The following is a 20,862-nucleotide window of genomic DNA, read 5'->3' as shown; positions in this document are numbered from 1 at the left end:
TGCATATACGCACATAGTAAAGAGAGCAAAAGGATCGGCAAGTTTTCATTTTGGCAAATATCATTGACGTAATAAAGATAAAAGCATAATAATCTTATGAACAACGGAAAATAAAACAAGAAAGTAGACTTGTTATCACATATCAGAGTGCACAAGGTGCACTGAGCACTGAAACTGCGCTTGGTTCTCTGCTGAAGGAAAGTACGTGACATCGCTAGGACAAGGTGGAATTGCCTTAACTTGGCGTAGAAGACGACGCATGCGCAGTGAGATGAGTGGTCACGTGCACGTAGGAGCGCAGCTCTTCTTCTCGAACGGCCGATTTGTCGCCCATGTAGTAGAGCAATGCGTAGGCCATGGTGAGGAACCCTGTGCCCAGGAAGTCACCGCAGCCCGTCAGGCATGGGATGGCCGCGTTGTCCGGGTCGACGCCCCAGTTCCAGAGGTGGTACACGATAAGGCGCGCCAGGTACAGCAATACCAGAACCTGCACAATTCGAGTAAGTGCTGGTTGCTCTGGCATAATATTACTAGTTGCAGTCGCACGTGTCAAAGCCCCGACATAATTAATAGGCATGTCGTAGTACAGAGCTTCAGAAATTCTGACACCACCACCCACCAAGGTGGGCTAGTTGCTAGGTCATTCGGCTGCTGACTCGCAGGTCGTAGGATTGAATCCCGATTCCGGTGCCTGCATTTTCGATAGAGCCAAAAGTTCTGTAGACCCGTGTGCTCAGTTTTCGTTGCACGCTAAAGAACTTCAGGTGGTTTAAATATCAGGAGCCATATACTACGGCGCCTTTCGTATACATATTGTGGTTTGGGGCCATAAACCCCACATATTATCATGGTATCCAATCCCAGCCCCTGTGGTCGTATAAGCGACGGAGGCTCATGTGCTTGAGGCCCTTGTTTGAGGTCCAAGTGCTTAGATTTAGTTGAACGTTTAAGAACCTCAGGCGGTAGAAATTTCCGGAGCCATGCTCTATGGTCTCTCGCATATTCGTACAGTGGTTTGGGGACGTTAAGCCCAAACAAATATAATGTGGCTGATTTCAGTAACGAGTACCGGCACCTGTTTGCCAGACATGCAAGACGTGTAATTCATCTGGGAGGAAGAACAGGACGCAGCTTTCTCTGAACTACGGGAGCGTTTGTAGACACCGCCAGTCCTCGCTCACTTTGACCAAGATGCTGATACTGAGATTCATAGTGACGCCAGTATTCTGAGCCTTGGTATTGACCTCGTCCAACTACAACAGGGCACGGAGCAAGTGATCAAACTCTTTCTCGCGCTGACGTAAACTACTCCACGTCAGAAAAAGGGCGCCTCGCTGTTGTATGGGCCACAATGAAATTTAGGCCTTACCATCATGAACGCCACTTCAAGGTAGTGAACCACCATCATTCATTTTGCTCGTTAGCCAACCTACGGAACCCGTGTGGGCGACTGGCACGATGGCGTCTTCGTCTGCAGAAATTCAATTTCACGATCACTATCAAATCGGACCGCAAACACAAAGATGCGGATTCGTTGTCCCACTCTCCTGTCGAAGTTTGTGGCCCACGACACGGAAGACGACGGTGGTTACTACACTACCCTTGCTACAACCGATCTGATTACACGACAGTGCGCGGGCCACGAAATACGTGCAGTTATTGAAAACTTGAAAGACGTAGTTGTTCCATACCTCATTGTATTTCTCAAAGTCTGTCGTCATACTGCCTGCGAGATGGGGCTCTGTATAAGAAAAACTCTAATGGCATTGAGAGAACTTATCTTCTTGTCGTGTCAACTGACATGCGTGACGACATCCTTCTCGCCTGCCACGATGAGCCCACATCTGGTCATTTTGGTTCCTCTCAAACTATCGCTCGACAAGCGTAATACTGGCCTAAGCTTTACGCATCCGTTAAGTGATACGAGAAATTCTGCCGGGATTGTCAATGCCGAAAATCCCTGCCACTGAAGCTCATGGGCTTCTTCAAGCAATCGAACCACCTAGTGTGCCGTTCGATCAAATTAGAATAGATTTACTGGGGCCCTTTCCACTGACATTTGCCGGCAACAAGTGGATCTTAGCAGCCACAGACTATTTGACGAAGTAAGCCGAAACAAAGGCACTACAGCGCGCTACAGCAGAAACGTAGTAAAAAACAGCGTGTGTGGGCTTCGTATTCTTGGCTGTGCTGCCACACAAAGTTGTCGCCGAGTATAGTGAACAGTCTTTCGGCCCGTTTATCTGCGATAGAGAGGACACCAGAAAGCTAGCTGCTTCGCCCGCCGGAAGATGCACCGAAGTGATTTGGCCAAGCCCGGGCGTTGTTCGGCATTGCGAGAGTTAGCAGAGCTGATCGCACTCGCGAATAGCGACGTCGCGCCTGGAACATCAATGAGGCGCGGGCCAGGGAAGCCGAATTCAAGCGTCGGAAGTGGAAGATCAATGAAACTGACGAGGTGCGAGTGCGAGAATGGAGACAGCGCGCGGGTAACACCGACGAGACGCAAGCCAAGAAAGCCAAGCGCAAGCGTCTTCAACGCGTCGGCAACACCGACAAGACGCGAGTCAAGGAAGCCAAGTGGAAGCACCGACAGCGGAAGGTCAACGCTGACGAATCCTCGACGTCGTCGTCATTTGACAACGTCTCGAAAGCGCCACGAGCCCTCCACTAAAGCACCCGCGTGCAAGCGCTGGGCTCCGCCGGGCGAACAGAAGGTGGCAAGTAAGAACGATCAGGACCTTCTCGAAGACAATACTGGTCTGGGTGCGTTGTCGTGCGCATCGGTGACGTCTCGATCCTCGTGCTCTACGTCACTCCCAACCTGCTGAAGGAGCATGTTCAGCGCTGTCTGGAGGAGACGCTGACTGATTGAAGCGAGGCGTGTCGATGTGCGCCTCTTATAGTCGCAGGAGACTCCAACGTTTTCGTCAGCGGAGGAAGACGAGAATGGCTCGTCGATTACATGCTAGACGTGCACTCGCTGAAGTTCGTGTCAGTGGAACGGAAATCACCCGCCACAATAAAAGGAATGCGCATCGATCTGGCCTTAGCCAACTGCGACGCAGAAAGTCTGCAGGAACATCTCAGCGTGCACTTCACCAATCACAAGGCGACGATCATCAAGGCGAAACATGCCAATTAGCATGACTTCTGCTGTCTCTCATTCCCAGTAGCAGCCATTGTTTCCCTCCGTGATTAATGTTCAAAACGCCGTTGATTGATGAAAAAAACCAACGAAAGACGCCAGATGTTTTCTAAAAGCGAAAGGAAAAGACGCCAGATGTTTCTAAAGCAAAACGAAAAGACGCCAGCTGCTTAACGAAAGATGCCAGGTGTTTTCTAAAGCAATGGTTTTATAATCAAAACCATATCGCGATTCAGATTTGCAGTTGACGATGCTCATCGGTGTGTGCTCGTATGGATAAGGATGCCGAAAGTAGAATAAACTTTTTCTAAACACATATACCGTGAACTGGAGGTGGTTAAAGGCGGGAAATAGACCCGAAGCGCAAGCCGTAAGAAAGTGTGCGTGTGCCACCTCTCGTTTAGTCCTTAAAATCTCCGCTGGATGGCGGGGCTTCTCTACGGGGAATATATGATAAAAAGATCTGAGATGGTGGTACTTGGAGCGTTCAATAGATGGACGAACGGACAGACAGATGCATGGATGGATGCATGAACGGACGCAGGGGTGGATGCATGGAAGAACCCAGAGCGGACGCACGAACAGACGCACACACGAACGGGCAGATGGACGCATGGACGGTCACACAGACGGACGCATGGACGGACGGAAGCAAAAACAAATGGACGGACGAATGCTTCGCCCCACTCTCCATCATTCACTCCGTGGATAGGCTGCCATTTTTTTATTCATGCATTGTGTAACTGCTACGCTCCACTTGCAGGGTTGCGATTCTGTCATTAATAAGAATTATTTGTGGTAAAAAGGCATCCAGTATGCCATTCTTGGTCATGACGCAAATGGCATTGTGTGCTAGCTGGCTGTTCCTTTGCTGTTCTGAAACACTTTATTACTTATATTAACGTGATTCCTTTCTCAACATAAACGTTGCCTAGTGATAATCTGAGCCCCGGTAGTTCAGTGGTAACATACTGGGCTGGCAGGCAGGGGACCCGGTTTTCAATCCCAGTCGGGCCTCGGAGTTTTTATTTACTTCGCTTGTTTCTTTTTTTTTCCACAGCACGCGATAGGGGATACGGACACCGGCGACGGACAATTACGGCACAAAGGAACTTGTGCTCTTATAACATCTTTCTCTGTAATGCATTAGTGACTGCATGAAAACATGAATTTTACAACCAAGGTTTATGTATAGCTACAGTGGCCATTACCCCGGGAAATACTGGACTCAAAATTATGAACACAAAAGGCACCAATATAGTCATGCAAAAAAACCCTCCAGCTGCGCACGGGCAGTAGTTATATGAAACTCAAACAGCGAACATGGGAAAGTGGACACAACCATAAATATTTTGGCGCGCTCGAGTGCGTTTACGTGTCTCTCTAATAGATGGCGCCGACGACTCGTGAATGATGAAAGTGAGTCAAAGCCGTGGGTTAATTTCCTCTGAAAGCACGTCTTATTGTTTGTGCTTAGGCTGAGCATTCCTTCGCCGGGCTTAATTTTACCAGCACCGGACGCGATAAACAATGATTCGGTACAACTCACGTATGCTTCTGTTTTATTGCAATTTACAGTTCCACTTGGTGATACTAATGTAATTTTTTCCTTATTTGTAACAAAGCCTTGGCAGTGCATTATTTATTTATTTATTTACTTATAAACTTAGGTATATATATGTATATTTATTTACTTATTTACTTATTTACTCACGTACACGATCTTGGCAGCTTGGTACATTATATAGGTGCATCAAGTTAAAAAAAGATAACACGGGAATACCTGGGTTCGTTCGCTCGTGTGCTTTAATGAACAAAACTGAAGGGCAATAAGCGTTAGTCCAGCATCATTTGGGTCCGACAACAAGTTAGCATGAGGTGAAAGAGAAAAAAGAAACATACAAAAATTATTCAAGCCAGAGAAGATAATTGCTTCCTACCGAAAGTGAGATTCAAATTACGGGAGTCAATCTTGCATCACCCTTTTACCGGGCTATTTGTTCCAATGCACAACAGTTAATTCTAGGGAAGAAAGAATATCGAACGTGTCACGAGTACAGTTACAGCTAGGGAGTTCTTCTGCCTGGTATCGTAACCTGACAAATATAGCAGGTGCGACGTGTCAATCTTGTATTGACCTTTTATTAGTCGAAAGAAAGAATTTGAAATGGCATACACGAGAAGAAAGAATGACGTAATTTAGCCAGCTTTGGCACGCCGGCCCATTTTGAAGCCACCAGTGTCGGCCCAACATGTGACATATCACTCCAAGATCAAGTACGCAACGATTCTTGTCGATACTGCGGCACGCTGTGGAGTATGACACGCGGCAGATTTGATTCTAAATTCTTTTGTTCGGTGCAGACCAGCCGGCTCACGCAGGAAGTTCAAAAATGAAACGCCACCGAGGCCACTGAAACCCAGCACACGCTCTGACATTTCGATCATGTGTTGAGCCGGCACGGTTGGCTTTACTCGTGTGATGACGCACCCCCCTTTTTTCTTCCTTCCTCCAGGCCCCGCAAAGACCGCAGCTACAGCCATCGAATAAGGCGTCCAATGCTCAACGATTTGAACTAAAGCGGCTGTTGTCCTCCTGTCTACTTTATCGCGTGTATTTGTGCGTCGACACTTGGAAGTGTTTGTCAGTGTGGCTCCTAGCCCTGACGATCGCGTGCGGAATACTCATGTTTCTCCTCCTCTGTCTAAACAAAAAGTCAATTCTTCGCGTTTCGTTATTACGCAACATCATCGGAGGGGACTCACCTGCCCTAGCGATGCACCACAATAGGCTGCGAAGAAGGTGATGGTCATGGAGACCTTGCCGAAGCGCAGAATCCTAGAGAGCACGGCGAACAGCGTCTGGCCGGGCACCACGACGCCGACGAGTACGTAGGCCACGTTGGCCATCTCCCCACCCTGGTAGTACATCTGTAGGGGCCCCACGCAGACGTGTTCCCCGAACGGTATGTCTCCCATTGGCGTCAGCCGGTTCAGGTAACTGGACAAGCTGCAGCTAAAGACGGCCGCCAGGTTGCCGCCCAGCGCTGCAATTGGTAACCATCAGACACGCGAAGCTGAGTATTTCATGGTTGGTTCGATCGTGATTTGAAATGAACTTTCTTGCACGAAAATATTTTACGCCTGGATACACCACCGCTCCACTCACGTCTTTCCGCCAAGGGTAATACGTTGTGAAATATACACGCACAGATGACCAAGAAAAGTTTAAGAAAAGGAGAAATTCTTCAGACACCATGAGTCACACCTGAAAGTGTCATACAAGTTTCTATACATAGGTGTCACATGTGACACCTATGTATAGCTCCGCAGCGTGCGGAGTGAACAAATTACACCAGGGAACGCACATTAATCAGTGCACTAACGGTGAGCTATTTATGTACGTTATTTTCTGTTGACCGTGATCAAAGCTCGGTGGCACTTCAGTGCATTCACTTTATATAACTGGAAAGATAGCGAAAAGGGTGCGCTTTAGATTTAACTTTAGAGGTCATCGCTTTTCCTGTGAATGTGTTCCCACGGTCCGCACGAGTGAGCACGCCTTTGCAAGATGTCGCCGCTCGTGCGGGCGTGTCTTGATGCGGGTGGTTTCATTGTTTCACAGCTAGTTTGTGTTAAAGTTACGGAGAGCACAAATGCCAATTCACTCACTGCAGTAGCCGCCTTTGCGAAAGGGGTGCACTGCTGAACTAATAAGAAGTAACAATTGTGAGAACTGCTGATTCGCACTGGTCCTGTGTATACTTGAATGTTCATTTTGTGCGGCTTTCTTTGTGTCTGAGCAGCTAGTGACAAGCTGGTATACAGTTCTTAGTTGGCGCTCGTCCTGTTGTATGTCGGTTTCGTGCGCCTGTTCTGCTTGAGCAGCGCGCGGCAAGTTTCGAGCTACATGCCGTTCTTCACGTTAACATAAATTTGTTGCTGCCGCCTTCATTCCTTCGCCGTTGTGGAAATGCGCAGTAAATGTTCAGATACCTTTGCCGAGATACGTGTACCTTTCGGGTAAAAGCCTATTTTATGAAGAAAGGAATAGCCAACACCTCCTTCATTTCTTTTAGAGCCAGTGCAAATGCGTGCTCCTCAACGGAAGCCATCGGTCCACCTTAGTTCGGGGAGTGGTCGTGATGCGTCGCTACATGTGGAGCTGCTTGTGCCACACGTGCGTTCAAGCACTTTCCCTCTTAGGTATATTGGACATATTTATGTCTTAAATACTATACTTCTGCCAGATTTGTTCTTTCGTGCACCTTGGTTTGTCTCTCAAAGCCTTGCCGACGCCACCTGACGGTGCTCTTGAAGTCAGTGCATGAAGTAGTGTCGTAATGATGCTTCCCCATTGTTTGTTTACATAGCACCATGAACGCCGACATGCTATCTCAGAACACCGTGGCATTTACAGAAGCATCCTGAGCGCCAACATTGTGAACACCAGGAACGTAAGACACCGCCCCACGGATCTGTACACAACCGAACAAAGCAATGCTTCGTATGATTTGCGTCGTGAGGCACTACATGATGGGCTATCTCCGCCATAACCGCATAGCACAGGCAAAAGATGGGCGACGGGCAAGATCTGGAGAGGGCGACGAATGGCTAGATCTGGCGCATCTGGCTGGCATATTGTAAAAATAGAATAGGTGCGACATAAGAGCTATCTATTTGTTTATTTACTTACTTCACTCTCGAGTTATCACTGAGAGAGACTACCAATTGAAGCCGTGAACCAATTGAAGCCGTGTGGTGCAGCTACATATACGGTTGCGAAGTTAGCCGTTAAAAGCCATCGCGTAGAACGGGCCGGATTCCAGTGTTGAAGTAGCCTGACTCACCGTTTACTGAAGACAGGTGCAGGGCGATTGGCGGATAAGCGAAGACTGCGTAATCCAGGATGTACCCACCGAAGCTGCAAAAACACATGCACAATAAAAGTTGCTAGCAATCTTGTATTTTGGAGCTTTCGTATGAAGAGCTTTACAAATTGTCGGGTAATTAAATTTGGAGACTCTTCAAATGTTTCACATTGCCACTACGAAATTCTATTCAATTATCCTTGTTTACGAGAAAGTATTATAGGTGACAAGGCAAATGTTGAATGTCTAAAATGAGGACTGCTTTTAATTTTATTTACATTCGCTAATTGTGGTTTTATTGTCTATACGTTTTGTTTGGTTATTTGAGAGTTTATTTATTTATTAACAATTATTTTTATCCAATTTCACAATACTGCAGGTAGAAGACACATCAAACTGCTACATACAAAGCCTAAAAAGAAATATAGAAGAAAACAAAATAGAATATTCCATAAAATGGATTCGTGCAGAATACCCTAGAAACTGCTGCAAATGCTTAAATGACATGTGGTATTCAGCGCCCCAAAACCACCCTATGATTATGAGAGACGCTGTAGGGGAGGACTACGAAAATGTCGACCACCTGGGGTTCCTTAACGTGCACAGAAATCTCTGCACGTTCGCCTACATCATTTTCACCTCCACTAAACATGCATCCACCGCAGCCGGGATTCGATCCCGTGACCTGCCGGTCAGCATCAGAGTTCCTCAGCAACTTGAACACCGCAGCAGGGCCTGCTGCAAATGCTATACAATAGCTTTAGTAGACGGAACAGCAGCAGTAACAGCAGGGAAAACCGATTTACACGTAACTTACGGGGAGAAATTTCACCTGTATTAACGCAAAAGCTTCGAGTGTAACACTCGCTTTCCTAAGGAGCAATGGGTGCATTCTCTGCACACTTACCTTGAGACGGTGAGTGCGATAATAATTGGCAGCCACCCGACGCGCAGCACTTCCCGGGAGACGTTATTGCGTCGGGCCAGAACTATCCACATTGGCAGCAGGAGCAGGCACGACACGATCACCAGCGGCGCCAGATCTGCATAAGGTCATCAAGCGCATATTGTATGCAGAAGCGTGGGAAGTGGGGCAGTCAGTGCTGCCTTGTGGTGCAACCACGCATGAAAAGACGGGAGCGCATAAAGAAAAGAGAGATGAAAGTGAGCTATATTATACGTAGATGAATCAGCAATATTGCTACAGCAAGACTTTTGAAGTTATGCACAACTGATGCACACAGCTTTTAGTGAATAACTGCTGGCCTTTGTTCGCAACACTTTCTTGTCCGTTTACTCAGGCACATTTAATTATATACTATCAATGTCAAGTTGCCCAATCCACCCACAGCTCGTGTTCTGAACGCACGCAAAACTTAGCTTAGAGCGGTCGCACTTGTGCCTGAAGCCTACGCGTATAATACCACAACTTGCACCATCAGAACCAATGGTGTCAGTATAGTAACCATTGTGATCAATCGATATCAACTATTCTTATAGCAAGTGGGTCCGAAAGTTAACCGAACACCTAAAGCACGGTGTAAATTACGTAAGCATGTGCGCAGTGAACAAGCGTAGTGTAACTTGCACAAGAACGCATATCAACAGGCTTTACTTTACTTTCACGAGACCTGTCCGTTACAATGCTGATAAAAGTTGGCAGATCCCATGTACAGTGGGAATCGATGATATGCGAAGCATGAATGAAAAAGGTTAATATGTCACTTTGAAATCAGCACGATGTAACGAGTTGAAGGCAAATGATGCTTTCTGTGACTTCCGTGTCATGACTATCATGTTTGGATGTGTCGTTTACCTTCCTCATCTATTGACGTCACAGGATACCAAATTTAGTATATGTGGAGCTAACAAACGGTGGCGAGCACGCTATGAGCGTGGTATGTTGTGATGCTCTTGTATGACCCGTGGGTCAGGATTATTATGTTTAGACCAGTCGTATATCCTGTCATTCATTGACGTCACGTAACACCAAATTTGGTATATGTAGACCTAGCAAAAGGACCGCGAGCGCATCATGAAGGGCCCAATATACTCCAATGTAGCATTGACGCGAACCCGATGGGTACAGCGACGCTGCGGTAGAAAAACGCGAGCACTCTATAGTATGACGCCAGGCGCGACCGGCGCGATCAGCGTCCGTCAGTGCGGCCCAACGGCAACCGGTGTAAAATTCGGCATGCTGCATTTCGTGCCGATGCGTTATCCAGACAACACAGCGTCTCCCTCTTTTCGTGACGGAGGGATGCCGATAACGCTGAAACACACATGCGTCAAAGCGATGCAACACGGCGCGTGCCTGCGAGTATATGGCAGCACCAGTGCCTGGCGTGGCAACGCCAGCGTGACGCGACGAAATGAACGCCAGAGAGCACGCACACCGCTTCACGTCGAAATATATTGGCGCCTTCACTCTGGCATGTAGTCATGTTTTTACATGACGCGCATCTCATGATTATCATGTTTACACCAGTCACATACCTTCGTCATCCATTCACGTACCGTAATAGCAAATTTGGTGTATGGAACGCTTGCGAAAAGGCCGCGAGGGCATCATGAGCGTGGCTTATAGTCATGTTGTTACATGACAGACATATCATGATTTTCATGTTAGGGTCTATCCCTTGTATTCGCCACGCAATCATGTCATGCCATACCAGTTCTGCAAGAAGCCATGTGAACGAAACCACCGCAAGAGCTGCAGGACCATGAAATGTAAATCATGATATTCATGACACACATGATATGATTTTCATGTTATGACTAGTCAGATATGTTCTTCATATAGTCATGTTTTGCCATACCAAGTTTGGAATCGATACTCGAAACGGCCCGTAGAGCTAAATGCCGTAGGTGGCTAGATAGATAGATAGATAGATAGATAGATAGATAGATAGATAGATAGATAGATAGATAGATAGATAGATAGATATATAGATAGATAGATAGATAGATAGAGAGATAGATAGATAGACAGATAGACAGATAGATAGATACGCCCAAAGTCATCGAATTTCGCTAAGAAATGCTTCGCATTTAAATTGGTCGTGGCAAAGACGCACATGGATGGTACAGCATTAAAGACGAGTAGCCGGAGAGCAGGAAAAGCGTGGTCAGGTCGCCGAACGTAGCCGCGATGGCCGGCGCGATGTTGTCTGGGTTTTTCTCGCACTTGGTGGACAGCACCACGACCGTGGACATCACGAAGCCTGCGTGAACAATAAATACAGGAAATGAAAAAGCGCTCTTCCAGAGTACAAAACGTCAGCTTTCTATATTTCATAGGGCAGCATGTAGATGAATGTTCGTAAGTGTTCAATTTGCAAACAATGTGGATAAAAAGAGCCTCTGTTGACATTTCCTTGTTTAGGTTAACTACTGCGCTCAGATGAGTGTACTGAAAAGCAGTGAAGGGGATCTTTATGTCGCGGCTTTGACTTCTCCTTACAGCCTTGCGAAGCGATATCTCTAAAAAAATTTTCCTTCAGGTCTTCAACGTTTTTTTTTCATTTGTTCAGTGATATGAAGCTGAGCTCACACTTTCAAATGCACGTGTTAAGTTTATTAGTTAGGTTATACTCCTAAAATTTCATGAAAAGGCGCTATTTGCTCGCTGTCTTCACAATTGGTTTTTCTGTAGCGGCAGGCATCTTAAGAGGGTGTAAGATATCATTTGAAACAGTAATTAGACAATAAAATTATTTGCTTTTTAACTACTGTAGTTAGACAGTTAGGTCAAAAGGCAGAATTTAAGTCCCTTATGCAAAAACCCGATGTCAGCATTGAGAGTTTACAAAAACGATCTGTAACATAACTTCAAATGAATAAAGTTATATCTAATTCTGCGGTGAAACCAAAACCGAAACGCAAAAGAGCGAAACCAAAATGAGGGGGCGGTATATCAACCATCTACCGAATCCTTTGTGTGGGTGTGTAACCTGCATAGTTATTACAAGAGACCCTTTTTCCAAAATCTACAAGCAGCAATGTGTTCTTCACATCAAGGACTTCAAATTATCCATTTCACTTAACTACTTGACTCCGCTAATTGAAAAGGTGATTAATGCAAGTTTCCTAAGTACAATTTCAAATTATGTAGTGAACCTTCTAAAATGCCTTTGGCTACAGAGAAGACTATGTAGACATTGAGCAAATAGCGCAGTTTGCTGATCTCTAAACAATATTAGACACATTTTTCAAACGCCCTGCATAAATACGTGAAGTAATACGATATGAATGGAATCCACTAATTATGTGCACATGGATATTTTAAAATAGTCACGCACAAACGACAGAACATGGATGATTGACACTTTACCCTATCCGCTTGAGGAAGCGTGACCGTTCGTACAGCGAGAAAGCTCCCGATATAATAAGCCAGCCAACTCATATGCCTCTGTATAATATGTTCAAAATATCAACCTAGTGTATTAAAAGACGATTGTCGAAATGAGTTCTAATACAGTTTTCCGTCTTTATAATTCAGCTCCTATCATGCCTTCTAGTTTTATCGGTTTTAAACCCCTGCGGTATACAATTCTGTGGGCACCGGAATAGAGCACCGCAATATGTATGTGCATTTTCACATGTGTGTCATCACAACAATATTCCTCATTTCTTCTTGACTACGAATTCACTCGCTTTTCAAATTTGTTTATGTTATGTAACACACCGTGCCTATTTCTAGTTTTGTCAACTCAATATTTATGTGTTAATTTCTAAACTTCTCAAGAATATTTTTAAATGCTTCACAATCTCTGTCCTTGTTTTTGTCCCCTGCTCCCATATGCAGTTCTTCGGTGATTGAGGCTATGCTAAACGAATACGCAACTGAGAAAGAGACTGGCGGTGTTGACAGCGGCCAGCGCTCCAGCGTAGAGGACGGCGATGTGGGAAGGGTCCCAGAGACCGTCAATCGCCAGACCTTTCAGGACGGCGAGTGAACATGTCAGGAAGGTCGCCACTGTCGACTGGCACTGCACGTAAACATAGATTGACAAAACAATGTGTAGCTCATTCAGACTCATTAAAAAATAGATCCCACGTACAGTGGGAACCGATGACATGCGAAGCACTAACAAGGAAGGTCAATATCTCCCTTTAAAACCAAACTGACGTTACCAGACGGACGTAAATTATGCAGTACCCGACTTCAATCCATCATTGCTATATTTAGACGTGTCATATACCTTCGCTCTCTATTCACACCCCTTGCTACCAAAATTTCGTATATGTAGATCTAGCTAAACGGCCCTGAGTGCGCTTTGAGCATGGCATGTATTCATGTTTTACATGACACGCATGTCATGATTATCATGTCTGGGCGTGTCATTTACCTTCGTAGTCTGCTCACGTGGCGTGATACTAAATTTGGTATATGTGAAGTGAGCGAAACGAGTGCGAGTGCAACACGAGCGTGGAGTTTAGCCATGACTTTCATGATATGCATGTCACAGTTTCCAGGTTAGAATCATCGTCATGCAGTTATGTGATACCTTACCAGTTTTGCAATGTGTCATGTGAACGAAACGACCGCAAGAGCAGCAAAAGCATGTAATCTAAATCATGACATTACTGACATAGCTATCAAGGTTTTCATTTTATGATTAGTTATATATGCTCGCCGTATAGTCATGATATCGCATACCAGTTTTGGTATTGATACCATCATTCAAACGGCTTGGAGAGCTAAAAGTCGGAGATTATATAATGGAGATTGTATAATGTATTGATTGATTGATTGATTGATTGATTGATTGTTGGATGGATGGATGGATGGATGGATGGATGGATGGATGGATGGATGGATGGGTGGATGGATGGATGGATGGGTGGATGGGTGGATGGGTGGATGGGTGGATGGGTGAATGGGTGGATGGATGGATGGATGGATGGATGGATGGATGGATGGATGGATGGATGGATGGATGGATGGACGGACGGACGGACGGACGGACGGACGGACGGACGGATGGACGGATGGATGGATGGATGGATGGATGGATGGATGGATGGATGGATGGATGGATGGATGGATGGACGGACGGATGGACGGATGAATGGATGGGTGGGCGGGTGGGTGGATGGTTGGGTGGATGGGTGGATGGATGGGTGGAAGGACGGACGAACGGACGGACGGACGGACGGATACGCTCAATGTCACTGTACTTTGATAAGAAATGCTTCACTATAAAGAAAACTTTCTCATTCAGGGCTCACTAAAACCTGGACTCACAAATTTTTTCTCAACAGGATTACCTTGGACTCAAGCTCATGGCCAGAACAGACTATTGTGAGTCTGAATGAGTTGAATAATGAATGAGTGATTCAACCTCTGCAGGTAAACAGGTGATTAGTAATGACCTCACTTTCCAGCCCAAACAGCACTGAACGAACAAAATACTAGATACTGTAGTTATGATTTAAATATTTTCACACACTATGTTTGATATGGCGTGAATCCCAAGGTGATACAGTTATGAACGGAGGAAACTCGAAGAATAGGTTACATAGTAGGATAGTTATCGCGAGTGAAAACTTGACAACAATGTCTGACACCACTGTTTATGCGATTTCTTTATGTGGTTGAGGCCTCGTGATAAGAGCGCAAGCGACACTACGCTGACGTCAAGCGTGCATGCGGAAATAAAGACGAAAGCGCTGGGTTCATGTGACCTTAGTCTTTTACTTCAGTTCCCAGTTGCTGCTTCTCAAGTGTCTAGATTCGCTAAAGAAAATGTTTCATGTGTGATCTCGCCGGACTAATCTCGACATACTCAACTTTTATATTGATACGCATACTCCACTAGTACACTTATTTCCCAATTTCTGCTCCGTCCACTCATCGATTTCAAGCTGTACTGGATTAGAACTACAGTAGCAGCAATCTTTGACAATAAGAGGTTGTTGCCATGCTTTTCCTTTCAGGTTAGCGTTTACTTTGAGGGTTGTTTTTTAACACAAAAGAGTTTTATGCAGGAGTTGACTAAGATTTCAGTGACGTATTTACGTCACGGAAATGACGTCGAAAAAATATTCACAATCAGAGAACAAAAAAAAATTTTTTTATAGACAATTGAAACCATCACACCTAGGTTTAGAACAACATATTCTGGGCACACTTTCCCCTGTGCCATAGTCACATGTTTTGTACGCTTTTAAAAATGCGTCACTTATATGTACCACTGTCCTTTCATGTTCTTGGTATAGAGCAGCAAGGCAATATGGCCATCGCATCTGCCATTAGATTCTTCAACGCGTCGTTTCTAAGCATTCATACCATTCGGTGTGTTCCGTTGAAATGCGATTTTGTCAACGGTTTAACACACCCCCAGGTGGCGCCCTTACCCTTACCCCATTCAGTTTGGACTGGCCCGGTGAATGGACATGTTTTTGGGCGCTCCCAATTGACTGCGCCGATAAGTGGATTTGCATTTTTCGAGCTTGCTTTTATGACTGTATGCAACAGTTAAAACCTTTGTAACACCTATTGCATTGCACGGCGTTTTTGGGTCAGTCTCCAGGTATTTACTTGTTTATGTGTGTGTTTGCGTTTTTCCTCTTACCACCTCGTGGGAGACGTGCAGGTACACCGAACACGCTAATTTGTGTAGTAGAGCTTAGACTTCCTTTTTTCGTAGGGCAAGGTTTGTCGTATGCCGTGTTTTGTAATTATCGATTGGGACAATTCATAAGGACAATTGGTGTCAAAAAGACATGGTTTAAAAGGCTGTAAAATGTTCACGATGTGAGGTGGGTTTGAAAATTGACCCAAGTGCAGACGCGAATGAAGTGGAGGCTGCCGCCAAGTGTAGGCAATGTGAGATCAAGGCAAAAAATGGAGAAAATCATGGTTGTCCGGAGTAAACTGCTGATGAGAATCACCGAGCCGGAGATCGCGTTGGCGACAGAGCAAGAGAAAACGAAGGCTGAGAGAAAGGCTCAAATACACCGAGGAGGCACTAGCGAAGGTGAGCAAAGAAGCAGCTGACAGAGAGAATGGTAGGGCACTGGACACAAGAACGGCGGAGAAAAAAAGAGCAAGCAAGTTTGGAAAAAAACCGCTTCTGTCGATTCAATGGTCACAAAAGCTAGCTTCAGCGAAGTAGTGGTGGGGCTGGGAGGGGACAAAGCAGCTGGCGTCACAGGTGCAAGAGACCCCCCCCCCCTCCCGGTGCAGGATGCTCCAGCTGAAAAGTCACAGCACGTAATAATTGCCGAGCACTAGAATGGAAATCGATGCGCAGAAGCAATCAAAGAGAGGGCAAGAGGTGACAAAAAGGTCGCAGTAGGAACGTTCCCAGGACGCAAGCTGGAAGCAGTCATGAGGCAAGCGAGCGCAAAACTAAAAACTACAGCTTATAGACGAAACCTCGTGATAAATTCGGTGGTTTAAGTGATGTCTTAAATGTAGATACGGCAGGACTAGCGACCACACTGGCAAAAGGAGTCGATGTTATGTGCACCACTTCTCCTCAGGTACAGGTAGTGATATGCACGATACCGGAGGTAACGGTGCGTGACGGCAACCTGCAAAAAGTGGTTGTCAACGCAAACCAAGAGATATGACGAATTAGTCGAAAGAAAGGCTTTGAGGTTGTGGAAATAACCTGAGAGGTGCATAGATGGGTTTCTTTTCAACGAGACAGAATTCACTTCGATATGAGGCTAGGCCAAGAGGTGGCTTAGTGACTTGCAGGACGCGCAGTAGCTTTTTTGGGGGGCATGCAGGCCCTTAGTGGTGCAGGATAGCTAGTATCAAGGAAAACAACCAGGGGAGTTCTTTGACAGGTTTTATAGACACAAACGATTCCAAATAGGCATCAATATTTAAGACACGTAGAGTCTGGGGCAGAAGTCGACGTAGCCACGAGGGCCGAGCCAATTCGCGTGTAGGGTGTATTAACATGCAGGGTGGCAGGAATAGGCTGGAGTGGGACAAGGTAGAAGAACAGCTAAGGAATGAGAGGCCGATGGTATATGGTTTTGAAGAAACACATCTTAGGGGCATGGAACAACCTCCTAACCATCCGACTATACGCGGGAATATCTTAATAGAACAGATGGTCGCTGAAAGGCGGGTGGTATTGGAACATTCATTCATAAAAGCACCGACTGGCAAAGGGTTAAGCAGGCATGCAAGGAACATTTATGGCTAAAGGAAAAGTGGCAGGGCAAGTGACGCTCCTCGATTTTGTATACTTGTGGACAGGGGCAAAAGGCAGAGAGGAAGTCAATAAACGGTGTAGTGCAGAGGAAATGACTTTGACGAACTTGGAGAAGAGTTTGAGGTATTTAAATGATGAGATATGAATGCGCACATAGAACATATGGATGGATATACTGATCCAACAGGCAGAATGCTAATAGTTGTGTGTGAAAGACATGATTTAATCATTTGCAACAGCACCGAGAATTGCGAAAGGCAGATAAAATGGGAGGTGGGAAGGCTGAAGCCGACGATAGATTACGCAATAAGGTCACAAAGGATGTATGATCGGCTAAGGGTGATGAACATAGACGAATTTGGGTCCAGAAGCTCAGGCAGTGATCACAAGCCTATCAAGCTGAGTTTTGGAAAAAGAAAGAAATCGGAAAGGCGGCATTGCGAGCAACCACACGGTATTAATTATTCAGAAATGCAGATAGAAAAAGCAGCTAAAGAGATTGAGAAAATATTCACCGAGGATATTAAAGCAAAGTGAACGTACACAAATATACCTCGATAGTTTGAGTTAGAGCTTGCTAAGGTACGAGTCAAATCAGCCGGGAAAAGCAGACGCAAGCCCAAGAACTGGCGGATTGATGAAGGTAAGGGATCCATAGTAAGACATCAGGAAGCTTCCAGGGAACACAGCTGTGCTAACCAGAGGGGTGAAGGGATCCATAGTAAGACATCAGGAAGCTTCCAGGGAACACAGGTATGCTAACCAGAGAGTGAACCGGAAGATGATGTGAAAATAAAGTGGGATAACTTTTTCAGCTCCAGAAGGAAGCACCCAATTTGATCAGTGAAAAGATAAGCAGGGGCCCCAATGAATGGCAGAAGTAAACAGGAAGGTTAGAAAGGCAGCTGCAAACCTTTAGAACCATCTCAATTCTTTGAGTAATAAGACAAGCATAAAACAGAGGTTTATAACCACAGTTAAAGGGGTCAGACTAGAAGGGGATGAGGCAATGGAATTCATAATAACAATGATGACAGCAAAATTTAAACACTAAGACAGCACTGCATGCACCGTACAAGATGAGGATGGACCAATTAGCTAAGTGGCTCCCCTGGGACAACGAGAGTGGTAAAGGGCAGAAAAAAAGAGTTCCTAATAGCACATCAACAGGCCCTGACGGCATTCGACTCATGGATAATAAAGGAACTAGGACCAAACTCTAAGCAAACAATAAGAGAGGCAGCGAGCAAAGCAATAATGGATGGTGCAGCGCCCGATGGGTGGAAGCTAAGCAGGATGAGCATGATCTATAAAGTAAAGGGGGCTAAGCCGATACATACTACTACCGTCTCATAAGAGTGAAAACAGTAGTTTACAGGCTAATGATGCAGATAGTAAAGAAAAGTTTACAGCCACGGGTGGACAACGACGAGGTGCTAAAGAACAACACAATGAGTTTTGTAAACAAAGAAGGTTGGAGGACAAACTGTTTTCATTGATGCATTGTAATAAAATAGGAAAAAAGAACATATGCCCGTGTGGCTGACTTTTCTAGATATCAAGAGAGCTTACGATAGTGTGATTCAAGAAGACTTGTGGAGAATACCGGACACACTAGATGTGAAAGATGGAATACCAAATCTCTAAAGGACATTTTTAAAAGTATCAAAGTAGTTATCAAATGGGAAGAACAGGTATCTGAACCTATTCAGATACGACGCGGGCTTGGACCGGGATATCCCTTGTCACCTTTGTTATTTATGCTGTATCTCCAGATAGTAGAAGCCAAGTTAGAGGAGATTCGACTCGGATACAGCCTCTTTTTTGCCAAGCAAGAGAAACACAGTGAACAGTCATTACCAGCATTGATGTATGCAGATGATATAGTAATAATAACCGGCAACAAGGGATATCTGCAGATATTGATAGACATATCTGATAATGAGGGAGATATGTTAAATTGGAAGTTCTGCATGAAAAATTTTGCAATCATTTTTATTGATAAGAAAGCCAGTGATCATAAGATACAAGAAGTCATGCAAGAAATAGTAGATAATTACGAATACTTGGGCATATGAATAAATAACGGGGCTAGGTACCTAAGAGAGCACGGAAGATACGCAATAGCGAAGAACACCAGGAATGGAGCTGTAATGAAAAATAGGGCACTGCTGAACTACAATAGGTATGACGTTGCGAGAGGAATTTAGAAAGGTGTCATGGTCTCGGGTTTGACGTTTTCGGCAATGCGGTCTTGTGCATGAAACCAGAATTTCAAGCAAGATTGGAAAATAAACAAAGTGGCATTGGTAGACTTGCTTTAGAAGCATACGGGAATATCCCAAATCAGCGGGTACACGGAGACATGGGATGGACATCGTTTGAATGCAGGGAAGCTAGCAGCAAAAGTACAATTTGAGAAGCAGTTGAGAAAAATGGGAGAGGAGCGTTGGATTAGGAAAGATTTCAGGTACGGTACTTGTACATGAAGATGAGAAAGTCGATAATTAATGAAGGAAACGAACTCAAAATTGTCAAGCAAGTATTAGACAACAGCAGAATGCAACGGTTAAAAAGAAGGGGAAGGAAACAGAGAAGGAACATGTGAAAGATAGGATTGCTTACGAAATCATCACTGGAGACCAACCGAACTTTCCAGAAGTAAATTGCGAAGGAAAAGATGTACGATAATTCTCGAGGTATTTCTCTGCTCTGCGAGGCTAGAACGGGACACTTGCAGACCAAGACGTACTGAGTATATTTGAAGGCACAGACACGGTATGTATTGCGTGTGGAGAGCAGGAGGAAACGGCTGAACCTTTGATAATGCTTTGTAAAGGACTTCGCCGTATAGCCGAAGATACTGGCGCCGATTTTTAGGGTCAAAGCTCCTTATAGCGGCACGCGTTCGTCCCTCGTAGTCTGTGACAAGTATAACATTTTGACCTCCAAGGTGGTGCCGGTGAGAGACTTCTTCTGTGCGTTTTTGAACAATAAAAAATAGTGCTCAATGTACATGTCAATGGCTGCTAATGGGGAATGAGAGACAGGAGCATTCGGCTTTTAGTTAACGCGCAGGCTGCGATCAACATTAGCAGCCATTGGCATGTGCATTGAGCACTATCTGACAAGAAAGGGTTGCTACGTTATACTGGCTGGGTGTAACCTCCTTAGCTTTAGAAAGGTTTAGCGAGCGTTGAGCCGCAGTGCCATGAATACAATGAACTTGTATATACCACGAATGAACTCGAGGTGGTTAAAAATGGGAAGTAGAAACGAAGCGCAAGCCGTAAGAAAGTAAAAGCCGAATTCTCCGCCTCTCATTTCCCATTAGCAGTCATTGGCATGTACATTGAGCACTATCTGACTGAAAAAAATTGCTACGTCATACTCGCTGGGCGTAACCTCCTTGGTTTTCGAAAGGTTTAGCGAGCGTTCGGTCGCAGTGCCATGAATACATTGAACTAGTATATACCATGAACGCGAGGTGGTTAAAGTTGGGAAGTGGACCCGAAGCGCAAGCCGTAAGAAAAAGTGCGTGTGCCACCTCTCCTTTAGTCCTCGGAATGTCCGCTGGATGGCGGTGCTTCTATATGGGGAATATATGATGAAAAGATGCGAGATGATGGTACTTGGAGTGTTGAATAGATGGACGAAC

General features: G+C 45.3%; 1 protein-coding gene across 1 annotated transcript in view; it reads right to left on the bottom strand.

Annotated features, from left to right (window-relative positions):
• Positions 1-235: 235 nt before the first annotated feature.
• The window catches only part of LOC142784602 (solute carrier family 41 member 1-like), a 40,785-nt gene continuing 20,158 nt past the window's right edge, over positions 236-20,862 (bottom strand). The window contains exons 6-9 of the mRNA XM_075883022.1: positions 8,927-9,062; positions 7,999-8,072; positions 5,915-6,195; positions 236-487 (exon numbers count right to left, since the gene is read on the bottom strand). Coding sequence (XP_075739137.1) covers positions 236-487; positions 5,915-6,195; positions 7,999-8,072; positions 8,927-9,062 — 743 coding nt within the window. The remainder of the gene's footprint in view (positions 488-5,914; positions 6,196-7,998; positions 8,073-8,926; positions 9,063-20,862) is intronic.

This window comes from Rhipicephalus microplus, unplaced genomic scaffold (assembly GCF_043290135.1).
Source record: "Rhipicephalus microplus isolate Deutch F79 unplaced genomic scaffold, USDA_Rmic scaffold_15, whole genome shotgun sequence".
Lineage (NCBI taxonomy): Eukaryota > Metazoa > Arthropoda > Arachnida > Ixodida > Ixodidae > Rhipicephalus > Rhipicephalus microplus.
Note: the sequence above shows the minus strand (reverse complement) of the source record. Positions and strands in the feature narration are given on the sequence as shown.